Below are 24,699 nucleotides of genomic sequence, written 5' to 3'. Positions count from 1 at the left end.
CCGATCAACAAAATTTGTGATTTCCCTTTCCACTGCTACATGAATCTCCATTATTCAATACCGATACGTTATTAAAGGAGTAAATCCTCCGTTGAAAAGCAAAAAGGGGAGTTACAACAACCAAGAATGGGATTTATAGATGCCATCTATATTCTTGATACGGAACAAGACCCCGTATTCCAGTATCAATTGGATCCGAATGTGCCGTCTTTCTCATACATTCAGAACCAGCTACTTACAATCAAGCGTGAAATCAATCCACAGAGTTCAACTTCGATACTATCTTTAGAGAGTGCATCTTATGAAAGAATCTTTGAAGCTGACCCGTCATCTGAATCCATTGGTTTGGATCCGGTCGTGAAGTTGGACTCGAAATGGACTGCAGCATGGTGCAAATGTGAAGATCTCTATATCCTGGCTGTAGGGACTTCTCGTCCAGGAACCTTAGAAGTAGTATCTGATGACGAGGATGAGGGCGAGGACGACGATGACGATGACGATGACGATGAGGGAGAGGAAGCATGCGAAGAAGGAACAGCAGTGGAAGAAGACTATGAAAAAGATGATAATCAAGTGAATGGACAAGAGACAAAAGGAGAAGAAGAAGGGCATTGGTCGGACATAAATCAACACAACGCTTTCTCTGACAATGACTGTAAAACAACAGAAAATAATACACAAGATGTAACTGAAGATTCAGCTAAGAGCCAGCATATTTACAATGTACTTAACCCGCTACAGTATATCAATTTTTTTGACATTTTAGCACAAGCCATGAAGATGATGTTGCAAACCGATACACTAACGGCGCATAAAATAAGAATTAAATCACATACAATAGTGATGTTATTGCAAGAGTTGTTTGATGCATCTGTTCCTTTGATTTCTGATCTCAACCAACTAAGAGAATTACTTCCTAACGATAGTATAATAGATAAGCTTGTTTCTGCTACCAAACAAATACAAAACACTGCAGCATCGTCAATCTCGACCTTCAAAAGTGGCTATATACCGAACATTAGGAATGATAATACGCCAGAGCCAACAAATACCTTCAATTACTCAACAATACTAGAAAAATCCGGCAATAAATTCCCTTGGAGGTCGACACAAGTTAAGAATGCTCAAAATGAAATTTATATCGATCTTTATGAAACTATAGATGTGACTATTTACCCGAAGGGTGGTAACAAGGCGCTGAAGAATTTAAAGGGAAATTATACCTCATTTCCCACTGCTAATAGAAATCCGTATATAAACTCCGATGCATTGTTCTCCAAATCGGTCATTCATGGCCATATTGATCTGACTACCTCATTGCCAGGATCGCCTAATCTAGAAATCCAGTTGAATGCACCATATGGAATAGATTTGGATGAATGCTATCCGTCCTTACACCATGCCATTGATAAGTCGGTTTGGACAAATTCGGGCGGTAAGATAATAGAGCTAGTTCCGCCTGATGAGAAATGTAAGTTGTTGACTTACCACATTGATCTCTTGGAAATGGGAGACTCGAATCCTGATTTGGATATATCAAAATATGCGGGATCGATTGGTGTTGAACTCTACTCTGGCTTAGGTACAAATAAAAATGAATTTGAGATTGTCCTGAGCACTGGGTGCGGACTTAATTCGGGATTTGGAACAAACGATGTCAATGTCAAGGAGATTGAAGCAATTGAAATTGAGATTTTCCTTCCTGAATCGGCATCATCGCTTGATTTGTCATCAAATGAGGATGGTCTAGGTGAGGCCGGTAGAGACTTCAATGGTACTGCTACCTATGGAGCTAACAAGAGTACCAGTGACGAAGATCCCAACCTACAGTTGAAAGTTTTAAGGAGTAGTACAGGTACTATAATACATTCCGAATCTGGGAATAGTTACAAATGGGTGATGGACTCCGACGTTGTCATTGGTGGTAGATATACATTACGTGGGTGTATAGGAATTGGCGATTGCAATGAGGAAAAAAAGGTTCCAATAAAGCCAAAATTCTTGAAAGTGAATTACAGACATCATGGCAGTGTCCCAAGTGGCATTAAAGTTCAAGGGGTCAAGGTTTTATCTGGTGGAATCAAGGCCAAACCATTCAAGGGTGTCAAATACACTTCTAAAAGTGGCGACTTTATTGTTCGATAAAAAGAAAGACCCATATATATATATCTAGTATAGCATCTTAAATTCTATCCACCACGATTCCATCCTGTAGAAGTTTGTAGAGCTCAAAGAAATCTGTCACAATTCCATCCAATTTAGACTTTGATCCCTCAACTGCAAATGCAGCTTCTGAATCGCCATTATCCTCGTGTCGTAACAGCACAACCGCACATCCGGCTTCCAAGCCAGCCTGCATGTCCTCACGGGAATCGCCCACCATCAGCACTTGGTGAGGTGAAACCCCCCATGAATCAATGATATGCAACAACGGTTTGGGAGAAGGTTTTGGCGGATAGAAGTTCCTCGTTATAATGGGACCAGTGACCAATTCTCTATCTTTTAAAAATTTGCTACAAAAGGCATCCACCGGCTTTGCAACGTTCTTTGTACATATCGACGTTTTGACATTGCATGTCCTCAAGTTGAGAAAGAGCTCCTTCAAACCAAGAGTTGGTTCCTGCTCATGCATGGCCCTCTCCTCAATGGCACGGATCTTCCCCTCTGCTTCCTCTCTTAATGGGCCGTCTGGAATGTCCAGTAAATAATCTAGAATCACCACGCCGTCCGGGACAGATAGCTGTTTACGCATCTCAGCAAACATCCATGTTTGAGGCTTTGTTAGGGTTCCGTCCATGTCGAAAATAACTCCTCTCAGAGGAACACCATTGCCATGACCCAATAATGCCAGCCTGTATTTGCCATGCACTGTCATTTATCAACAAAGTCAGTAGACTCTCCTGTAAGGGTGAACAAGAGAAAAAGGGGGGAAGGAGAAACGTGGCTTAATCGTGGCTATCACCGTTATCGCCATCCAAAGTACGAAAACCACACAGGTGACTATCTCTTTGGTGCATCAAGTCATCTCCAGTTAAAATTGATAGGACGCGGTGGGCCACAGAGAAGCCACTTCTCTCCGGGAGGCTCGGCCATCGCCAAGAGCGGGATAGGTAGAGCCGCATTAGAAGGTGGGTTCATTACCGATTTTTGGGGGTGCCATATAAAGGGAGGAGTGTCCACAGTTGTGAAGGGTGTCGAAGAAGAGGATGCTGGCCTAATGTTGATAAGAGTGTGTTTGGTTTTTTTTTTGAGTTTTGTAGCGTTTGGTTGCAGGACAAATTCAGAGACAAGTCAAACTTCTATTAGAGCATACAATGGGTATTTTCAGCAAGATCAGAAAGGCGTTTGAGACGCCAGAGAGAAACAGACTATTGGACACGGAGAACAACAAGCAGCAGTTTGACGTGGACAAGGAGGACGAGCCACCTAGCAACCAGTTGCTAGATACAGTTTCCAATCGGGAAGGTGCCGAGGTGGCATTGGGTGCCAATGACGGCGACAAGCCAAAGAACCATTTGGAGGACACACTGTCGAACGAGCAAGCAGAAGTGCTTGTACAGGGCGAGAACCCTAATCCGCCTGGAATACCAAGCAACAACAAGTTGCTTGATGCAAAGTCAAATGAGTTTCCTGCAGGTAGTCTTGCGCAGGTTACTGAACACAATCCTAACCATATAAGCCAGGGAAATCCATTGAATAGCGCCCGTTTAAAGTAGGTTAGTAATTGATTGTATTTTTTTTCTATACTATATTCTTTTACTTTGTGTGTACTTTATTACAATAATATACAAAAAACATTTTTTGTTCACTTTCGGAAATTAAGAGAGGAAGAATAAAAGATGGGTGTGATGAAATTGTACTAGACCAAACAAGGAAACAAATAAAACTAACACAAAGGAAAACTAACACAAAGGGAAAACTAATAAAGGAAAAAGAAAACGGACACGAAAAAGGCGACAAAGGTGAAAAAGAACAGGGTAAATCCATCAGTCAACATGGGCAAAGCACACGTTCAAGCATAACACCACCCATTGATGCCTTCTTTGGTGATTTCGCTGGTCAAAAACACATTAACTAATCTTATCCAACTTTGAATAACCACAGAATACTTGATCTCAGAATTGCTATTAGTTCTAGGAACGTTGATATCGGGTTTAGGAGATCTCTCTAATTGACTCATAATTTCAATACAGTGCCTGTGTGTTTGATTGATTGCCAGACATCGCCGTATGTTTCCCCTGATACTATCCCTTAATTTCAACAATCGATGATTGTAGTCGGTTAACGAATACACTTGTGTTGATGCCGATCCGCTCCTTATCACATTGACACTATTGATACTGCTACTTCTACTTCTAGTACTGGTTGACTCGTTGGTCGAGGACGGAGTTTGGTTATTGGATATCGTGTTTTTATTTAGTCCGCTGTTTGTATTATTGGACAAATCCAACATTTGGTTCAAAGTTAGCAACGAGTTAACTAAAACTTCGCAATTCGTAGAAATGTGATAGCATTTGACCAATATCAACGAAATTAAAACATTCGGTTTCGTTATCTCTAAATCATCACACTGCTCATCAATCAAGTTTGTCAGTTTCTTGGTAATTTTGGAGATGTCTAGTTCGACATTGTAAATGTACTTCTCCAATACCTCGGTAATGCTACTAAACTCTGTTGAGTTATCAATAACTGAATTATATTCGTTAATCACCTGCTGAACATTTAGCCTTTGACAGTATGTGAATAGCTCATAATATAATTTTATTATAGCCATGAATTTGTATCTAGTTCCTGTGACTTCAATTGAATCCAACTTACCCAGTGTATCCATTTCCTGTAACTTATTATTTAGTACAACCAAGTGTAATCCGATTGAGACCCATTCTATATCAACATCCATTGGAAATTCAACCTCTTTGAAAAAACTTTCGATAAAATTACCGTCAATTGCAAAGCAAACTGTATTACTCCTTGGTACTCCGAAATAAAGTGAATATAATGAATCTAATACGACTAACTGAATCAGTTGCACAAAACTTGGACTGTCATATCCTTCACGGAAAACAAACCAATCTTTCATAAAGGAGAAGGCAACACCAAACCCGAGAGAATACTCATAACCCGATAAAACAATCGCATAATTCAGTAATGTTAGTGATGATGTTAAAACAATCTTTGCAGAAGTTGATGAGTATATCGCCGATTTGGAGACAAAAATCGATATGGCTATCTCGTAGGCTCTTGTTATATGAAGTAACCCCTCTGGTGAATTGGTTAAAGTTAGCACGGATTGTAACGATAAATGTAAAATATCAATAACGGTGGAAAACTCAGAACCCCCAATTATCGACTGGATTGAATTCTTCATGACCATTGATGGGGGAACTAAAGGGTATTGGGGGTATAGGGTTTTATAATAAGAATCCAATAAAGTGAAAATCCTTTCCCTTACATCATTGACCTGCGGTGGCAAAACCACGCCAGACATTGGCATTATAGGTGATTGCGGTTGCGCTTGCAGCTGTGATTGTGATAAATTAAGAGACCCAATAGAAGAAAGACTTGACCTATTTGATTCGTTATTGGTGTCGACAGAACCCCTTCTGGAATGTTGCAATTTGAACGGCACCTGGAAATTTGATCTTGACAACCTGTTCAAATTATTTGAGAAAAACTCATCTTCAGAATCAGATGCTTCAACTCCAAATCCTGATTTTGTATTACTGCTGAAACTACCTTTGCCTGTCATTAGCCTTTTATTCGAGCCCGAAGATGACAAAGAACTTATTGACTCTACCGAGCCTCTCCTTCTTCTAGAATTGATTGCCTCGGGTGAAAATGAAGGCATTTCCACCGGCACCTTCCAAAAGATTCCTTGCTGATTGGAAGAAACAGCGTTTTGTTGTGGTGAGTGCTGTTGTGGGTGTTGTCGTAACTCTATCTGTTGCTGAGTTGGATATAGTTCAGCCTGTGGAGATGGTGATAACGGTTGTTGCTGTTGCTGTTGCTGGTGCTGTTGTGGATGTGGATGTGGATGTGGATGTGGATGCGAAGAAGGATATGGACGCTGATTATTCTGTTCAACAGGGTTCCTAAATGGAATCGAATTTAGAGGGGGTAAGATAAAGTGTTGTCTTGATGGATTTTGTTCATTGCTAATCGGAAGGTAAGACAAAGGTTTGTTTGTTTCACCACTAATACTGCCACTTTTCTTTATAGATTTTGGGTTCGGGTTTGGAATAGAGTTGGGGTTCGGGTTAGAGTTAGACCTCGAGCGTGGATCCCTGTTTGGAGATGATGTGTTTATGTTTTTCTTGTTGTATCCCTTATTAGGGCCTCTTTTCAGAGGCACCCTAGTAAATGTACACTTGTCGTTACTCTTTTCACAATTGGTACAAATTTTCTGTATTTCGCTTGTATTTGGATCAAGAATGGCATTACACCGAACTTTTTTCCTTCTACATTCATCACAGGCTCTAGAAACTTTTGATCGCTTCCTAGGTGTCTTCTGATTAGACCTTATTCCAACATTCCCATCAATCTTCATGGATTCGCTATCACTATGCGTTTGGTTGGGTTTCCCTGAATACTCATCTTCTTCTTCGTCTTCCTCCTCATCGTCTGCAGCGACACCTTCTCCATTTCTAACATTGGTGGCTTCCGAAGTATGCACCTTAGAAGATTGTAAATGTTTGTCCGAGATGTTCGAGCCAGGAGGGGCCGACTTCTGCTGCTGGTCCATTCTGCTTAAAGCTGTCGACGACTTAGAAGGATTCAACAAAGAGTTCAACTGAGAAGGGCTGGTGACTATGGATTCTTGCTTGCTGTTGTTGTTGGTATTATTGTTGGTATTATTTTCGGTGTTGTTATTGGTGGTGGTCTTATTACTTTTGTCACCGACTAAACTCTCCGAAACCACTGGGATCCGGTGTTGAGAAACGGACATTGGAGCTCCTGTAATGGAATATTTCACTGTATGAAAAGGTAAACTGTGGAGAAACCTTCAATGCGAGCACAGAGTATGACAATCAATGCGAGCACAGAGTATGACAATCAATGGGAATACAATGTATGACAATCAATCGGCGTGTTAATGCTTGTTTGTATGTCTTGGTGGATGTCACAGTATGTAAGTATGTTGATGTGTTACGACGCTACTACGCTTGTGTGCTGTTTAATGTAATAAAAGACGTGTAGAGAAGAAAATGGCTATTCAGTCATTTCAAAATCTGGGGAAAGAAATGTCACAACAACTCCACCTGGCTAACATATTTCTGTCTTGTTCATTCTTTCCAGGAAAACAATCCATTGATTTTTTTTTTTTTTTTACAATTTGAATGGCTCCATTATTCCTCTCTATCGCCATTTTTTTTTTCGGTTCTTCATTTTCACCTGTTTCGCATCATGGAAAAAAAAAAATAAAACTAAAATATAATGTGAGGGACTGTAAACCTCCGGGACACCCACGATTATCCTCTCTTTGAATTGCCCCTTTTAAGACTAGTTCTAATTGTGAGCCTAAAAAATTAGGGCTAATTTTTGGTGTCTAATATTTTACACTTCTGTTTTTCCGTTCTTCCCCCATTACCAAAGAGGCAAAAGAGGCGCGCAAATCAGAAAACAACGAAAAAAACCTCCGGGACTTGACGTTGGCCGCTATTGCCAATTGGCAATTGGCAATTGCCAAGCCCACCTTTTCTTTCAGGAAGGAACAAGGGAAAGAAAGGAGGAAGATGGAGGTGGATAGGGATATGGATATGGATATTTGTATCCATACGAATATGTTGATAGCTAGGAAGAACAAGTAAAAGTAAAGGACCGGTCCATCTAGAAGCTTTTTTTTTTCCTTCTTTGATGAGAACAAATCCGACCTGTGAACAGCAATAGAATATCTCTATTGTCTATTGTATGGTTCACCTTGAAGGGAATCTGTTGGCAGATTAGTTTATCTATCGGTCCGATAATATCGACATGGTTAGACCATTATGAACAAGGCTAGACTTTTCGGACATGTATCTATGTATAGTAGAATTGTATGATTTGTACCAAGGTGTCAATGGAGAGACTCGGTTATCCATTTGCATCATCTCAACGAAACCACACTGTATACTCCCCTTTGTACACATTTTTCTTGGTGTTCCTCCACAGGACATAGTACGGCTGCCTTTTCCTTCTTTTTCGTTGTTGGCCGTTCTCTTATCTGCATTGAAAGAGAAGACACTCACAAGTTCTCGATTTTCCCTTTTGGCGTTTTTTGCTTGACAAATTAACTCCTCAAGTAGGCCTCTCTCTCAACAGTACACTACACTGTTATATCCTACAATACTCTACACTACACTACACTACACTACGCCACCTTCATTGCATATCGGTTGTCTCCATGCCTCCTAAAATCACCACAGCACAAAAACGTCTACTTCGGGAACTTCGTGAGCTCAATGAAAATCCAACAGAGGGAATAGTAGCGTGTCCAATTTCAGAGAATGACCTCTTTCATTGGAAGTGTTTAATAACTGGACCAACCGATACACCCTACGAATTTGGAGTTTTCGAAGCAACACTAGACTTCCCCTCCGATTATCCATTGTCGCCACCAAAGATGAAATTTGTCACTCCTATACTACATCCAAACGTCTATAAAGACGGCACGGTTTGCATCTCCATTCTACATGCCTCCGGGAACGATCCCCTCAACTACGAACCGGCAAATGAGAGATGGGGTCCGCTGCAAAGTATAGAAAAGATCCTGTTGTCTGTTTCGTCAATGATTGCAGACCCAAACCCAAATTCTCCAGCAAACGTGGATGCCGCAAAGTTATGGAGAAGCAACAGGGACAAGTACGACGAAATTGTCAGACAACAGGTCCGCCACTCATTGCAACTCTAGCCTATACTTTCAATATAGAGGACGTTCTAACCTTTCCCCATTCCTTGCAGTTATATCCACACATTCTCCTGGAATATACCCTACATTGTGGTGTTTCTTGGATGTTCCCTTGGTGGAGAGGAGAGACCCTCTCCAAAAAACCATTCCAAATTGACCCACACTGAAATGAGCACGAAAATCGTCGGGATTTGGTCTCCTTCTACGAGACCCCGCTGATGATAATTTTCTAATCTATATAACACCATCACCATCACTTCTGTTAGTACGTCCTAACTGGTACTCTTTTACTGTTTGTCTATCACACTGTCTGTCTGTATAAGTTCTTTTCTTGTAGTTCCACCTGCGTGTGTAGTGCCTACTAATCTAAAGAGCCTACAATAGAACCCACAGCAACAAAGGAAGAATGACTCAAGACACAGTGGAAAGTAAGACATTGACCCCTGAGCAAAGAGAAACCAATGATTTCAATGGCGGATTTTCTAATCAGAATATGCATCACACCTCCAAGGAACATCTGAAGCGGTTGAACTCGGCAATCTTGAAGGCAACCTTCGTTGGTGCCCTATATGGTGGGTTGATTTCCATTCCAACAGAGTTGCTCATTCGTTGGCGTTCCCCCTTGTATCGAGCATTTGGCTGGAGAATCAGAATGTTCTATCACACCATTTGGATTGCATCAGCAGCAGCCTTCCATGCCGAGAGAGAGGTTATTCGGTTTGAAAATATCATAAGACAAGAGGAGGCTGAACGGAGAAACAAGTTGCTGGAATTGAGTATCATGCAGGGCGTGTACACGCCCGAATCTGAAGGTTTCAAATCAAAGAGAGGGGACTAACTGATTCCACAAAATGGTGAGATAAAGTGTGCATCATACTATTCTTTCCCCTCCCGTACTACTTCTATTACCACTGACTATGTTCACTAATAGACCTATATAAAACTATTTATTTCACGCTCTAACGAATCCCCTATATCACCAAACACGTTGCCTTGGTTAAACCAATTTGTAACATCATCCCAATCGATAAATTCGCTTGGCTCAAATATGCCGGCATTAGTGTAATAGTTGTGATCATCCGGTGTTGTGCCGCTTTGCATGAACGACATATCATCCGGGATGGTGCTCATGTCTGCACTCTCGTATTTGACAAACACCGATTTGTAAATCCCATGAATGTTGTCTAAACCATAGTTCTTTTCCATCACTTCAAACTTCAAATTTAAATTCTCAATGATTATATCATCAAATGAAGTCAAAATGCTATTGACCATTTCCACCTGTTTCAGGTTCCTGATATCCTCGGAGATGTCCTTTAATTCAACAGTTCTGCTGTACTCAATTTGGAAATCAAGGGCAAACTTGCCACCACTTTCAAACCACTCTACCAACTTCTTAAAATATAGGTAGCTTCGTAACGCAGCATACCAGTTTATACTTAGTCGTTCTCCAACTATGATCATCGTTTTCATTAAAATCAACACGTGCTTATTCATTTTCTCAAATTGCACGATTTTGTTCGCAAATTCGTTACTCCGTCCATTTGCTTTGATAGCATGACTGAAAGTTAAGATCCTTATTGAAATGAAAAACAAAATCATCATGAGTTTAGGAAGGGCGTTTTGTATAGCAGGAGCCAATATAAGAATAAAATCCTTGTACTCTGCCTCAGTGTTTTGTAATTGATTAAAAGTAAACGAGCTTATTTTCGTCCATGCCAAAAGCATGCTATCGGCTAATACTATAGATTGGGTCAATATAGTGGGGATGTTGGTTAGGATTTTCTTCTTACAGTCCTCCTCGATAGCCGGATATTTTAAAGCATTATGTTCCTGATGTAACACCAACGAATACTGTATCATTAACATTGAATTGAAAACTTCAATAATTGACTTCAAAGTCATGACGTTGGATAACCTGCTGTATTCATCAACAACATCCACTAATCGGTACTTTTCCTCAATGATCTGATAAATATTCCTTAGAGACTCTTCAACCTCTACAACTTTTGCTTTGGACTTGTAACTGTGTAATTTGGCAAATAATTGAGCAACTGGATAATCTATTTCTTCGTATAATTGCAATCTTTTAACAATTGTTTCCTCAAGTTTCAAGTCAATAACATTCGAGTTGACTTTGTCAAACATTAGACCATGATTTCTACTCATCTCTGGGTCATGATCAATCAAGGGACATGCGCCTGAAACCATCGAGTGACCCAAATCAGCTTCCAACGTCAAAATTCCAAGTTTTTTCCATAAATTTATAAATGGACCAGGACCTCGTGTCAAGAGGTTCATTCTGAGATGTAACGGGAAAGAGTTCATATCTATATTCTCTTCATGCTCATGTATCGGTCGGGGGTCATTGAATTTAGTGTCAAGGCCTAGAACTTTTGCAGTAGAAGTAATCAATCCAACAAACACTTTCCCGTCGGTACCCACAAACCCATCACCATCTTCGCATGCACGACATTGATAAAATCGAATAAGTAGTAATAGCTGAAACGTCTCTGTTGAAGTTTTCCTCAAGTATTGAAGCTTATCCAACGAAGCCTGGACTATATTGAATATGTCCGGATTTAGAGGGAAAGACAAGACATAATCTATAATTGGCGATAACGTCTCCTCTGTCATTGAAATTTTCAAATGTAGTGAAAGATAAGAAAGCCTCATAATGACAAGTAATAGAGAAATCCTAGTATAGTCTAATTTTGACGTCAAGGATATTTTAGGTTTGCTCCTATCATTGTCAGATATTATGATTGATGCAATATTTGATCTAAATATGTACTCATCCAAAATAGGAATGAACGGATGTATATACCTCATAAAGTACTCCAAGTGGAAATTGATCACCTCCAGTGGTGGAATAACTTCCTCAATTTTCTTTACTATACCTTCTTTATCTAGCATTATTTTGGTACTTTTCTTTGATTTTAGCTGGCTATTCAAAAACTCGAATATTTTCATGTGTTTAAGATACTTAGGCTCACCTTCCTCTTTTGCCTGCGGAAGGTACCTTTCGACTATATGTGCAGGATCGTTACTTGGCACCACCTTGATCGCCTTGCTTCTTAGTATGACAAAAGTCTTAATGAACTTTTTCATTAGGGGGTCTCTCTTCCAAATACTTGACATCATAAATGATCCAAACGCCATGAGCCTCGCATTATATTTGCTGACAAAATGTACAGAAGAGTTGTTATCGTAGTCTAAAATCAACGAAAAACATTCAGTTTCTTCATTGAATGACTGTTCAAGATCGTGTAACTCTTTCTTTAATTCATTGATTCTCTTTAACTTCTCTTGGGCTGTATCTCCATTTGCAGACACGTAGGGTTCGTCTATCACCGGATCATTCTTTTTATTTGTCTTCTCCAACGATGAGACAAAGAACATATTATAATTATCTTTCTCTCCGGCGATAGAAGAGGTGGTTATTTCAGAAAATAAAATTGGAGAATCGTATTCACATGCTATATTTGCCTTTTCACATCGTGAGCAACGGGGTTTATGTCTGTCACATTTAACTTTCCTATTTCTGCATGAGATGCACGAAAGTGGTGTTCTCCGTTTCCTCTTCACCTCAGGTTGATCCATTGAGTCTCTTTTAGACATGTTATTTCTTGTTGATTTCTCCAAATCCAAGAAAAGGGAGGAATATGAAGCAGTGGATCGTCAAGTGTGGGAAATACAATCCTCTGGTAGCTGATATACAACCGCTACTCAAGTTCAAGAGTAAAACAATGCCAACGTTTCAGAACCGAATGGTGAAAAGTACAAATGGCCTCGGCATTTTTACCATATCTGATTTTAATCCGGCGCAGTGAAAAGTCACTACTGAGCCCTCACACGAGCAAATTTTCCAATATCGAGTTCCCTAATCGGGAATATTAAATGCAATTCAACATGAACAGAAATATTCTGGTGGAAACATCATTGTGGGTACCTTGGCAATATGTTTACGTGCAGTGGTGAAGTTAGCATGTTAGCCATTAAAGTACTCTTTGGGAAATAGTTATTGTTCGGTTATATCCACATCCATATTCACGATTCAGGAGTTTAGTGGAGTCCTGTCAGTACTAGCTAGTCTTTGTTTTGAGATCCAAGCATGATCTTAGTGGACGGGGAAAAGTATGCGTGTCAGCAATGTATCAGGGGGCATCGCTCTTCAACATGCAAGCATATCCAGCGACCTTTGGTATTGGTTCGGTCAAGGGGGAGACCTTTAACTGATTCCTCTCAAAGAATCGCCATCTTTGCTGAAGAAATAACAAACGAAAATGAAAAAAAGGAAGCATTAAAGAATGAAAATAACATTAAGAATAACTTCCTTGCTGCCAAAAAGATCATCACTGAGCATGCCACTGTTTATTCATCTTCAAAGAATGAAATAAAGCAGGAACCTCCGGTAAAATCCGAGAGGTCCTATTGCTGTTCTAAAATCAAGCCGAAACAGGAGTTAAAACAAACATGTTCAGATTCTGTTGGTATAAACCAAGGGGAATCAAAATGCTCCTGCTGCAGCGATGTGAATGGTGAAGGTTCCAAGAAACAAAACGATACTGTGTTTGTGTTGAAAGCTGCTAAACGTCAAGTTTTCAATGTGGAGAAAGAATCCCTGCGGCTTTTGGATCCCGTAATGGATATACCTAACAGCAAAGTAGGATTGGATGTGATCTACAAAGTGTCTAAAAGCAAGAAAATGCAATCATGCAAAAATAAAAGGATAAAAGATGATATTTTACGAACAATTAATAAACCTACGGGGAAAACGTCGTGCTGTGGTTCAAAAGCACAAGCCAATCATGTTCATGCTAACCCTATAGAATCTCAGGTTTATCAATTCAAGGTAAATTTAGGCAAGCCTGTTGAACCATCCAATAATTGTTCTCAAAATATGCAGCGAAAAATCATTGAAAGACATGACCAAACCTTAAATAGCCCATATGTTAGGCCTTCTTACATAAATGAATATGATCCTTCAATTTATTCAAGTTCAACCCAGCAAAGTGAACTTATCAATCATAACACGGCCAACTCTAACACAATATACCCTTTATCTGCGCCTGTTGATCAACTCCAGTATAATCTCTACGTTGCAGATTCTTGCACTGTTCCTGGATCTTGTGCTTGCGATCCAGATAAATGTGACTGTCCAGATTGTACTGAGCATCAACAATTTAGAGACTCCACGCTTACTATTAGACAACAGTTTGAGGAATTCCAATTTCCTAATAAGGAGAACAACCATATCCGGCCATTTGGGAAAGTCGAACTTAAACCGACTATTCCACAGTTTGAACAATCTTTTATCGACATGCTGAATTCGTATGATGACCCAAAATCACATGGCGATACCCCTAGTTCGGTTGAGCTAGATGATTGCTATTGTGAAGCTGATAAGTGTTGTTGTTTTAATTGTGTCCAACATGGGATCCTAAATGGTATAAGACTTCGTGATGGAAAATCTATCATTGAAATACAAACTACAGATGTTAACCAACCAAACACTCATTTCCTGCGACATCAAAGCCCATCTACTCCTTCTTCCTTCTCTACTTCAAGTGAGAATTCTAATCAGGCTCTCACGGATCGAGACCGCTGGTTTCAACAGCACCAATCGTATATTAATAATCAGTTTCAAGAAGCTGTGCAGAAAAGCTCAGTTGAACGTCTAGGGTCCACGCACGAAATCCCAAATAATACATCTAGAGAATATAACAACATCACAGTAGCAATGGGTAATCAACATATTAGTTCACCTATCGAAATACTGAATCAACAACCTATAAATCAAAATATCAGCGGGCAACAAAATTCAAATTTGCCATATCCAGATGAACAGGTCTTCACTCCCATAAACCAAATCAATTTTGGGGCTATATAATGAAGGGTTATTTCTATAAAATTCTAGAACGACTGCATATATAATTACATGTAAAAAGCGCTGATTTTGTCACCATTCGTTGAGTTCTCCCTCCAACTTACCTTCTCTAATTAAAATATGCTCTGCTTCTCTCCTACCACTCATCCATGCACCATGTACTGCACCAGCACCATCAAGTATGGTATGCTCACCAGCAAAACGAACCTTGTCTAATCCTCTTTCAAGATGAATCACCAAATCTGTAGGGTCATCGCCAGGTTTGCAAGCAGCATAAGAACCTCTAGAAAATGGGTCTACAGTCCACTGAGATACTATTGTATTGACTGGTGGAGTCACTTGAACCCTATTGTCTTGTGTTTCGTCGCTATCTAAATCAACATTGGCAAGTCTTGAGAGAATAGGTTCCATGTATCCCCATGCTCTATCTGGGTTTTCTTCAAGATATTCAGTCAAAGTGCCCTGTGTGAAACATAAAAGTGCAGGGGTGTTTTTTATTTTATGAAAATTAAGAATTAGAAGAGGTGAATCCCAAGATTCTGGTGATGGAGGGCTAGGCTGGGTGTGTCCTACTTTAGCTGAGGCTCCGGTAGATTGACACCACACTTCAAATAACTGATTATCAGAATTAGCTAACGCAACAAACCTATCAGTATCATGATGACCCCACCACGCTGTATCAAACTCAAAAACCACTTTCCCTAATTTTCCCCAACTCATGTTGTCCAATGATTCTTTGATGTTGGCAGGCAACGATGGTCTCCATTCTATTGCACCTATTTCACCTATCGGTAATTGTAGGATACTCTGCGGTACTGTACAAATTACCCAGTTTGAGTTTATGACTCTGCCATCTGTTAGCTCAATTTTGACAGTGCTTGTGGATCTGTCGATTAACTTCACTATAGAATTTTTCAATATTTTGTTTTGATCCAACTTTGAGTGTATTTGCTCAATTACTTTATCGTACCCGTTTCTGAACAGACAATTTCTTCCAACATTATCAACCAATCCAAACTTCGAGCTCATTTGTTCCCAGCCAATACCATGCCATAGTTCTAAATGTCTGGCTAACTGCGGTGCAAGTAAAACCTGCTCCTTTGTTAAGACCCTAGATTGTTTTCTGATATACTCAGCAATAATTTCTTTCAAAGAAACATCCCTCTTTCCAATTTCTTCAAAGTATCTGATTTCAATGAACTTTTCAAGCTCTTTCACAACTTGCTCAATTTTATTGGAGCTAACGTATTGCGGGCCTCTGTCTTTGGTAAAGTAAAGGGGATATTGATCATCGTAGTAAAGACTGTATAAGTTGTGGATCTCATTATCTTCTAATATTTTATCAAATAGTGGATTGGTAAGAGTATCATGTGCCCAAGAAGCACCTAGATCGTACTCTGTCAGTCCTTTCCTGTTCGTCTCTATACGACCTCCAATTCTATCTCTCGCCTCAATAATAACGTATTCGACTTTATGTTTATCCAAAAGTTCTGCAGCAGCCAACCCGGAAATGCCAGCCCCTATAATTACCACTTCATGATGCTCCATGATATGGGATACTAGTGCAGCTAGAAAAAGACCCCAAGAATCTTTTGAGTTCTAAGCAGCAGATAAAAAACTCTATAGAAATTACAAATGAAAAATCTGATTATCTCATCGTACAACAAGGATTTTGTGTGCAATCAATTGGCTTCAACTGTTATCTCCTGAGCCGAAATCTATTCAGATTCTCTTCCCATACCACAAAATATTGAGCATGGTATGACAAAGTGACTTCAGAGCTTACTAGTATACAAGGATAGGTTACGTTACAAAACTCTCTATCGTCTATTTTTGCTTCTCTGAATCTTTTACAAAAGCAACAGAAGTTGAGCCAGAATCCTCCTGGTCTTTACTACCTAGGCCTCTATAGCCTGATAAATTTCTGGATCTGTAGATATCGTTCAATACCGCATCTTGGTTAAACAAGGGTGAGTCATAAGCAATCTCGTCACCATTGTTAGACCTTGTGTTCGACTTTAGGTAAAGATCTGCATCGTAAACACTTTCTTTTTGCTTCTTTTTAATGGCCTCGGAAACACCTAGTACAACACGCTCGCTGACATCTCTACCTTGTTCTTCCGCAAGCTTTCTAACCTTTTGCTTTGTACTCAGTCTATCTCTCTTGAGTTCTTCTTCTGCTCTTCTTCTCCTCTCCATACGTCTTTCGTGCTTGGAAACATGTATGTTATCTCGCTCATTTGTTGGTTCTACTCTGTCTGCTGAGCTGGCCCTAGCTTTCCTAGCCTCTTCTGCTAGCCTGTTTAATCTCTCCTGGGCCTCGTGGTCCTCTTCGGCCTCCTTACGTTTTCTCCAGCTTGCTCTTGCATTGATATCCTGTTTGGCTTTTTGCTCGGCACTCTTCAAGGCGTTACTCAGGGCACTAAATTTTGCAATGCTTCTCTCTTTATCTTCTTCACTCAATTCGTTGACATCGCCCGAATTTTTTAGTCTGTTTTCAATTCCTATAATAAATCCCTTCGTATTTTTCCAATTAGAAACTGCCGGAGCAATCTGCCATTTCTTTTGATCAGCTTTAGTTATTTTTTCTGTGTTCAACTCATCATGTAAAACTGGAACAATACTATCTGTTGGCGGACCGCTGGGGGCTTTCCGAATTTTAAACGAAGGTGTTAACATGGGATCTACTTTTTCATCCTTGATTTTTATTATCCTTTGTTTTGGAACATTGCCTTCAATTGCACTTATATTAGCCACTTGTGCAGAAGTATATCTCACATATGTAGTATCATTATTGGTGGAAGAAGAGGATAATGTGGTAACCTTCTCACCATGAAGTTTCTTAGCAACGATTTTATTCAACTCTTCCCTAGTTTTCCTTATTGTTTCCTGTCGTTGAACATCCTTACCTTTCTCTGTATCTTTCTTAAATAATTGTAAGTCTTTATTAGCCATTCTTTGTAGTTGGTGGCGTTAATTCGGAGTTTTGAGTTAAGAACGGAGGTGACTAAAAATTTTACCAAGATGGAATCATTCCAAATCCAAAATAGTTATACGCGTTTCATATATGTTGTTGCTCTATGACTCTTAATTTGTTGTGTTTTTACTAGGTTATCTTTATTTGGAATCCTGGATACCAGTAAACTTTAATACCAAATTCAAACAAAAATAAACATAGTGTATCTTCTTGGTGTACAAGTGGGTCTAATACCTCGTTTTTTTACCATTCTTTTTGATTATTTTTGTTATTTATTTTAATCATAATTTTTAAATTCCATGGCTACCTAGGTAATGATTTTGGGAAACTTATTATTTGTTTTTCAGCCCAAGCTTTTACAAAGTTTAAATACATATAGAAAGCCCATTAAGACAAGTAACAAAACCAATTAAACATAAGAAGAAGCAGTATTGTTATGTCGTTTGTCTACAGATCAAAATATTGAAATGTTACGAACTCATTTGATATTACGTAATCCTGAAATAAAATTTTTAGATAAGAGCGGGGGAGGATCATGTTATGTTTAATGGTGTGCACAAACTGTCATTGATATACCCGTTCTCATTGGTTCTATTTGCAGTAGAAACCAATCTTTATTGAAGAATAATTATTCAAACATGTATGTTCCCCTGGATTTGACACGACCAAATATCAAACCTATTGCGTTTGGCCACATACTTGCCACCAACATATACCCCGTTCATGCTACGGATCACAATGCAATTTTCCGCTTAAGTGAAGAGGACTACTCATTTAATTACCTTGATTCTACATACCGGGGAGACATTGGAATACGGATCTCAAGAACCCCACTATCTCCACAAGATCCTTCGACATATGCCGCATTATCAAAATATACTGAATATTACTTGAGAAGATTACATTCCAGTATAGGAGCATTGCCTGCTAACCAGTTAGAAAAGGCACCTCTGAAAGTACCAAAAGACCTGGTTGTTTCTCATTCAGATGGTAAGACAGAATTACTGATGATTGGATCTATGATTAATCCTTTATCCTCGGATAAATTCAAGCCGGTTCATTTAACTCCAGGATGCCACTCGCTGATTGTAACATATGAGCGAGAGCAACATAACAACCAAACTAATACCCTCAATAAGCTTTTTGGGAAAACAGGTAAACATGAAAAACATTCATACCACCACGTTGATCAGTCCGACTTGAAGTTACCGAAATCTAACCTGAATAGGAATACCTCAACATTTGTGGAGAGGATTACAACTTGTGATAATTATATCAAGAAGCTGAATAATGCACGCTCAATCTTGATTTCGGCACATGGTAGAGTGTTTAGTGTGCTGGCGCTGGATGATGACCCAAAGCAGATTGATATAGATCCTGTTTGCCTGAGAGTAACAGTCAGTACGAGTGTCATAACTAGTATGAGTGCGTTTAAGCAATACAGACTAAACTCAGACAAAAGTTTAGATGTGCTGTTTGGCTTTGCATCAGGTGATATTCTATGGCTGAATCCACTGAAAATGAAGTATTCTAGATGGAATAAAAAAGGATCATTTAAAAAGGAAATAATAACGTCTATTGAATGGTCAACCTGTGGGAACTATGGTTATGTTGGTTTTGCTGATGGCGATCTGCTAATATTCAACAGAGATTATGAAGATAACGACCTTGTTTATGCACCTAAAGTTCACTCTAGGAAAAAAAACCTGAAGATATACCACTCATTGAACACAAGTCCATGCAACCACCTTGTGGGGCACTACAAATTAGCTAAAAAGCCAATTACAAGTATAAAATCACACCCCACATACAACAATATCATTGTGATTACTTCTGATGATGGGTTTACACGAGTATTTGATTTATTGACAGAGTCAATAACTGATATTGTTCCCTCTTACTATGGTGGGGTTTTAACCTCCGAATTTTCCCCTGACGGGAAGTATTTATTTCTCGGAGGTGAAGATGATATTGTTTCTGTCTATTCGTTTCAATCCATGCATATATTTGGCATGTCTAATGAAAGAGGATTATTAAGACTCGTCTCTAGGTTACAAGGCGCAAAATCGTGGGTGAGAGGAATTGTTGTCAGACAACAGGCATTTTCTAGCTCATTGAGTTACACTGTTGGAGCTGCGAGTGATGATGGGTATATTCGATTCTACGAGTTTCAACCCAGAAGTTCCAGGAAGGCCAAAAAACACCATACAGTAATGACAAATCACATGGGCACCCCGAAATCTCCTGCACAGAAAGCGCTTTCTGCTCTTTCGATTGAGCGGTCTGGCAGTCTTGAATCGAGACATAGAAAGTTAACGCCAAGGGCAAGTACCAACCATTCACTGAGCCCGGCACCCAATCGTCTCTCGCTAAGAGAATTGATCAATTCCGGTGCTTCTTCAACATCACTAGTACGTAGCCAGAACCACTCTTCGAAACAAATGAAGCTGGGAGATGGTGTCCTAATGTGTCCGGTCCAGATCAACGACAAAGCCAATGATTCACTAGTTTCTCATCATGTGATGTTTAAAGAGAAGAAATTGAACCACAATATCCTTTTCTCAGAGGTCAGGGACACATACATTCACAATACTGTAGGGATGGAATCAGTAACGAAAACTCTTCCTGTCTCGGAGAAGAACGTCAACTTGGGGAGATTAAGTGGTCTTTACATTGAAGACCATTACATTTGGGCGTTTGTTGCAGGTGGTGACTTGATTAGGTTCAAGAAATACAGCAGCTAGTAAACCTAGTTTTTTTTTGTAGTTTTGTTGGCATTCATAATAAAATTAAACCAGGTAAATACTGTAACGGTTATTTATAATACGCTGAGCCCCTTCTTGATGTGACGAGCATGTTTCGCTTGTAATTTTCATAGATTGCGAAACAATTTATCAAGCCTTTTCATGTACAAAGGCAAACACCCTTTCTTGCAGCTCAACTGTGTGATTAAAGAAATGGTACACTCTTTACCATTTGGCGATAAATCAATCAATTAATAACTTTGGAACCAAAATGGGCAGAGAGAGGAGATCACTTTCGTCTACATCAAGTACATCCGGCTCGTCATTTAGTTCTCCACTAAATCCGCCAATTGATCCGAAAATACTAATTTCCAGGTCGAAGATGTACGAGAGCAAGTATCCGTTGCACTTACTTCTGAAATCCGCAAATGGTATTCTGAGGAATGCTCGATCCTACGATAAGGAGGGTGCAAGAGAGGATGCATTTGTGCTATATTCAAGGTTTGTTGACTTGATTGCCAATCAAGTATCCAGTAGATCCGAGCTAAAAAGGAGCAAAATGGCGTTCAAAAAGAATAAGACCAGCAAGGATAGTGAGGTATATGCTGAGTATGTGAAATTACTACCCAATCTTTCAATGGCAATGGATCGTTCGGAGCATTTAATGAGTGAAATTCGCAAAGAATATATAGACTATAAAAAAGTAGAAATGGCGCTTGAAGAAGCAAGGGAATTGCAAAGAAAGAAGTTTTTAGAGAGGAAAGAACGGGGTGAAAAGCAATTACAAGAAATGCGGAGGAGTATTGAAAGGCGTAAGTCCTCAATGCATTCAGACGATCGTGAGTTATTGAACAAGCTTCGGTCATTATCGACTACTTCATCTACTGAGTTTGAAAACCGTCCAAACCTACAGGTGCCCTCTTATCCATCAATAAACGACACTGCTATTGCAGAAGACGAGAGCTATGCATATTCTCAGATGAGCAAGGCGCCAAAGTTACCCTCTTACCCTGCAATCTCGAAAAATAATGCTCCATCCTATGATTTAGTTTCTGCACCAAGCGGCGCCAACCAAGTAAGTTTGCAGAAACCTAAAGTGAAGTCAGAAGCGAATCATAAAACAGTTAATTTCACAGAAGGAGGTGCTCCATTGAGAACACTATATCTTCCGGCAGATTTGCCCCAGCGATTTTTAGAGATAGCCGAACCTAATACATCAAAGAAACTAGAGACCTGTGGTATACTAATAGGTAAACTGAATAGAAATGCCTTTTTTATTACCCACCTGTTAATTCCGGAACAAGAGTCAACATCAGACACCTGTTCTACCTTGAATGAGGAAAAAATGTTCGAATATATTGAAAATGAAGATCCGGATCTGTTCATTCTTGGCTGGATCCATACCCATCCGACGCAGTCTTGTTTTCTGTCATCAATAGATTTACATACCCAAAATTCCTACCAGATTATGTTAAATGAAGCAATTGCAATTGTGTGTGCGCCAACTGATCATCACTCTAAGAAACTAGGGGTTTTCAGGTTAACTGATCCACCAGGGGTGCCAACTATAACAAACTGTAGCCAGTCAGGCTTTCACCCGCACGAGGAACCAAACTTATACGTTGACTGTAATAGAGTAAGCAACAAACAAGTTTCATCCGGCCATGTTGTTATCAAAACTGGTCTAACATTCAAAGTCAAGGACTTGCGCTGAGGCCTGTAATGATTTTGTGTATCTCTGATAAAGCGATTCGGATATATACTATATATACAACATGTTGTTGCCAAAGAAAAATGAAACTTTACAATATAGAGCCAATTAAGGATTGAATTATAGATTATGGATCAATCTGAATTTCATCATCAGTGAGGGGCTCTAACTCGTATTTCTGGGCTTTCTTAAGAGCCCTTTTTTTCTCTAGAGACTCTTGCTCGAGTTTTTTTTGTGCTTCTTCAACAGCCTTTTCTGGGTACATCTGTTCCCATTTTTGTCTGTCACGTAGCTCATATTCTTCAGTTTGATTCTTCAATAATTCTGCCTCCATTAATCTTCTCTGTTCTTCCTCATTTTTATATTTATTGACTCTGTCCAAATACTTCTCCACATTAACACCAGCAGCAAAATCTGCTTCTTCCGGGGTATAAGGTTTTACTTTTAGTTCTTTAACTCGACGCTTGTGGACTTTCCCACGGATGTGGCCTTTCAACGAGGTGTTATCAAAGAAATACTTTGCGCACTGAACACAGTAGTACTGTCCCATACCAGGTAGGGTTTCATCTTCTTCTTGGTTTTTCAATTTCTGAATGGATTCTGGGGTTGATAAATCATCGAAAATTTGATCCAGCTGTCTGGTCATTCTCTTGGTCTTGTACCTCTTAACGGAATATCTACCCATTCTCGATCTTTGCTTCTAATAGTCAATTGCACCAGGCTTGGAAAACTTTGAACAACGTGCTAGTGTCTTTGAATAACTATAAAACAGGTTGTGCTTTTTTTACTTTTTTTTACAGATACGAAAAAATTGTGAAATTTTCATGTTCCTAAGAAAAAAAAAAAAGAACAAAATGGAACATGCGCCACAACCATTTTTTATTTTGGGGCGCATGAGCACGTGGTGTGCACGTGATCTGATTAACACCGCGCACCGCAAGCAAATACTGGCCTTCCTTTTCAGGCAATTGAACAGAATGAGACGCTAAATATTTATAGCTTTTAGCATTGATTCTCCCCTCGTTTCTAACTTTTAGCGCACTAGAGATGAAAAACCCCAGAACATTAACCCCCCCGTGTGACTGCGTTTTTTTTGTGGAGCGCGGATAGCCCCCGATCTCCCCCTCTGTAGTGGAGGTGAGGTTGCAATTCTGGAAAGGGAACAGTCCATGGTTCCCAAAATGCTAGTATTAATCATATTTTTCATTTGGGTCGACACTGGTTTAGAAATCCATTTACCGAAACCCTTAACCAAAGAACGTATGTACAACATGAGACAGACAACAAAAATAGATGGTATTCATTTACTTAGGGGAGGAAACTGGTGATTAAGGGAGACGACGATTATTTCAAGTTTAACTCTTGAAATAATCCCAAGGTAATAAGTAACTTGACTAAATTGTTATTAAGAAGTTACAATAGCCAAATAATTGTTTCAAACGAATAATGGTGCTAGGGTGATTTCATATCAAGTGTTTAGTTTTATTTTACTTGCCGTAAATATTGTGGCTATTTGCAAAAAAGGGACAATTAGTAATCAATTCAGCAGAAAAAATAATTGAAGAGTTTTTTTTTTAATAACCACTTTTTACCAACCTGTCTCCATTAGGATATAAGAAGGAAGTCTTCTCCATAGTTTTTGATTATTAATCTATTTTGCCTTTCCATTATTTAACTGGTTACTAACAACATCAACTATTCTTTTATCTCTATAGATTAATACAAGATGGCTAGAAGACCAGCTAGATGTTACAGATACTGTAAGAACAAGCCTTTCCCAAAGTCTAGATACAACAGAGGTGTCCCAGACCCAAAGATTAGAATTTTTGATTTAGGTAGAAAGAAGGCTTCTGTTGATGACTTCCCATTATGTGTCCATTTAGTTTCTAACGAAATTGAACAATTGTCATCTGAAGCTTTAGAAGCTGCACGTATTTGTGCAAACAAGTACATCACTACTCAATCTGGTAGAGAATCTTTCCACATGAGAGTCAGAGTCCATCCATTCCACGTCTTAAGAATCAACAAGATGTTGTCATGTGCTGGTGCGGATAGATTGCAACAAGGTATGAGAGGTGCTTGGGGTAAGCCACACGGTACTGCTGCTAGAGTTACCATTGGTCAAGTCTTGATCTCCATCAGAACCAAGGACTCCAACAAGGATGTTGTCATTGAAGGTTTAAGAAGAGCTAGATACAAGTTCCCAGGTCAACAAAGAATCATCATCTCTAAGAAGTGGGGTTTCACCAACTTAAACAGAGACGAATACGTTGCTAAGAGACAAAACAATGAGGTTAAGGAAGATGGTGCTTACGTCAAGTTCTTGTCCAAGAAGGGTTCTTTAGAAGAAAACTTCAAGGAATTCCCACACTACTTCGTTAACTAAATTTATCTTATAAATTTGGTCTTTTAATCGGTTTGTAATGTGATTTTTTTAAATTCTATAAAAAAATAATATCTCTTAAGTTCATACATCTAAAGGAATATTCGCAT

At 39.3% G+C, this 24,699-nt stretch overlaps 14 protein-coding genes across 14 annotated transcripts; 8 read left to right on the top strand and 6 right to left on the bottom strand.

The window, feature by feature from the left end:
- Positions 1-126: 126 nt before the first annotated feature.
- C5L36_0E03430 (uncharacterized protein) lies at positions 127-2,145 on the top strand (the record flags this gene model as incomplete). The annotated part of the gene is made up of 1 exon (XM_029467901.1): positions 127-2,145. The coding sequence occupies one exon, from the start codon at positions 127-129 to the stop codon at positions 2,143-2,145; it is 2,019 nt and encodes a 672-aa protein (XP_029323761.1).
- A 37-nt stretch (positions 2,146-2,182) lies between these two features.
- C5L36_0E03420 (uncharacterized protein) lies at positions 2,183-2,875 on the bottom strand (the record flags this gene model as incomplete). The annotated part of the gene is made up of 1 exon (XM_029467900.1): positions 2,183-2,875. The coding sequence occupies one exon, from the start codon at positions 2,873-2,875 to the stop codon at positions 2,183-2,185; it is 693 nt and encodes a 230-aa protein (XP_029323760.1).
- Positions 2,876-3,314: 439 nt separating this feature from the next.
- C5L36_0E03410 (uncharacterized protein) lies at positions 3,315-3,716 on the top strand (the record flags this gene model as incomplete). Its single annotated transcript, XM_029467899.1, has 1 exon — positions 3,315-3,716. One exon carries the CDS (start codon positions 3,315-3,317, stop codon positions 3,714-3,716), a length of 402 nt encoding a protein of 133 aa, XP_029323759.1.
- Positions 3,717-4,012: 296 nt separating this feature from the next.
- C5L36_0E03400 (uncharacterized protein) lies at positions 4,013-6,946 on the bottom strand (the record flags this gene model as incomplete). Its single annotated transcript, XM_029467898.1, has 1 exon — positions 4,013-6,946. One exon carries the CDS (start codon positions 6,944-6,946, stop codon positions 4,013-4,015), a length of 2,934 nt encoding a protein of 977 aa, XP_029323758.1.
- A 1,434-nt stretch (positions 6,947-8,380) lies between these two features.
- Positions 8,381-8,887, top strand: C5L36_0E03390 (uncharacterized protein; the record flags this gene model as incomplete). The annotated part of the gene is made up of 1 exon (XM_029467897.1): positions 8,381-8,887. One exon carries the CDS (start codon positions 8,381-8,383, stop codon positions 8,885-8,887), a length of 507 nt encoding a protein of 168 aa, XP_029323757.1.
- Positions 8,888-9,290: 403 nt separating this feature from the next.
- Positions 9,291-9,722, top strand: C5L36_0E03380 (uncharacterized protein; the record flags this gene model as incomplete). The annotated part of the gene is made up of 1 exon (XM_029467896.1): positions 9,291-9,722. One exon carries the CDS (start codon positions 9,291-9,293, stop codon positions 9,720-9,722), a length of 432 nt encoding a protein of 143 aa, XP_029323756.1.
- Positions 9,723-9,817: 95 nt separating this feature from the next.
- Positions 9,818-12,505, bottom strand: C5L36_0E03370 (uncharacterized protein; the record flags this gene model as incomplete). The annotated part of the gene is made up of 1 exon (XM_029467895.1): positions 9,818-12,505. One exon carries the CDS (start codon positions 12,503-12,505, stop codon positions 9,818-9,820), a length of 2,688 nt encoding a protein of 895 aa, XP_029323755.1.
- A 493-nt stretch (positions 12,506-12,998) lies between these two features.
- Positions 12,999-14,777, top strand: C5L36_0E03360 (uncharacterized protein; the record flags this gene model as incomplete). Its single annotated transcript, XM_029467894.1, has 1 exon — positions 12,999-14,777. The coding sequence occupies one exon, from the start codon at positions 12,999-13,001 to the stop codon at positions 14,775-14,777; it is 1,779 nt and encodes a 592-aa protein (XP_029323754.1).
- Positions 14,778-14,846: 69 nt separating this feature from the next.
- Positions 14,847-16,322, bottom strand: C5L36_0E03350 (uncharacterized protein; the record flags this gene model as incomplete). Its single annotated transcript, XM_029467893.1, has 1 exon — positions 14,847-16,322. One exon carries the CDS (start codon positions 16,320-16,322, stop codon positions 14,847-14,849), a length of 1,476 nt encoding a protein of 491 aa, XP_029323753.1.
- A 279-nt stretch (positions 16,323-16,601) lies between these two features.
- On the bottom strand, positions 16,602-17,729 carry C5L36_0E03340 (uncharacterized protein; the record flags this gene model as incomplete). The annotated part of the gene is made up of 1 exon (XM_029467892.1): positions 16,602-17,729. The coding sequence occupies one exon, from the start codon at positions 17,727-17,729 to the stop codon at positions 16,602-16,604; it is 1,128 nt and encodes a 375-aa protein (XP_029323752.1).
- A 660-nt stretch (positions 17,730-18,389) lies between these two features.
- C5L36_0E03330 (uncharacterized protein) lies at positions 18,390-20,495 on the top strand (the record flags this gene model as incomplete). Its single annotated transcript, XM_029467891.1, has 1 exon — positions 18,390-20,495. The coding sequence occupies one exon, from the start codon at positions 18,390-18,392 to the stop codon at positions 20,493-20,495; it is 2,106 nt and encodes a 701-aa protein (XP_029323751.1).
- Positions 20,496-20,766: 271 nt separating this feature from the next.
- Positions 20,767-22,209, top strand: C5L36_0E03320 (uncharacterized protein; the record flags this gene model as incomplete). The annotated part of the gene is made up of 1 exon (XM_029467890.1): positions 20,767-22,209. The coding sequence occupies one exon, from the start codon at positions 20,767-20,769 to the stop codon at positions 22,207-22,209; it is 1,443 nt and encodes a 480-aa protein (XP_029323750.1).
- A 124-nt stretch (positions 22,210-22,333) lies between these two features.
- Positions 22,334-22,891, bottom strand: C5L36_0E03310 (uncharacterized protein; the record flags this gene model as incomplete). Its single annotated transcript, XM_029467889.1, has 1 exon — positions 22,334-22,891. The coding sequence occupies one exon, from the start codon at positions 22,889-22,891 to the stop codon at positions 22,334-22,336; it is 558 nt and encodes a 185-aa protein (XP_029323749.1).
- Positions 22,892-23,932: 1,041 nt separating this feature from the next.
- On the top strand, positions 23,933-24,592 carry C5L36_0E03300 (uncharacterized protein; the record flags this gene model as incomplete). Its single annotated transcript, XM_029467888.1, has 1 exon — positions 23,933-24,592. One exon carries the CDS (start codon positions 23,933-23,935, stop codon positions 24,590-24,592), a length of 660 nt encoding a protein of 219 aa, XP_029323748.1.
- Positions 24,593-24,699: the final 107 nt, after the last annotated feature.

The sequence above is a fragment of the Pichia kudriavzevii genome, chromosome 5 (genome assembly GCF_003054445.1).
Source record: "Pichia kudriavzevii chromosome 5, complete sequence".
Classification (NCBI taxonomy): Eukaryota; Fungi; Ascomycota; class Pichiomycetes; order Pichiales; family Pichiaceae; genus Pichia; species Pichia kudriavzevii.
This window is presented reverse-complemented; position numbering and strand designations above follow the sequence as displayed.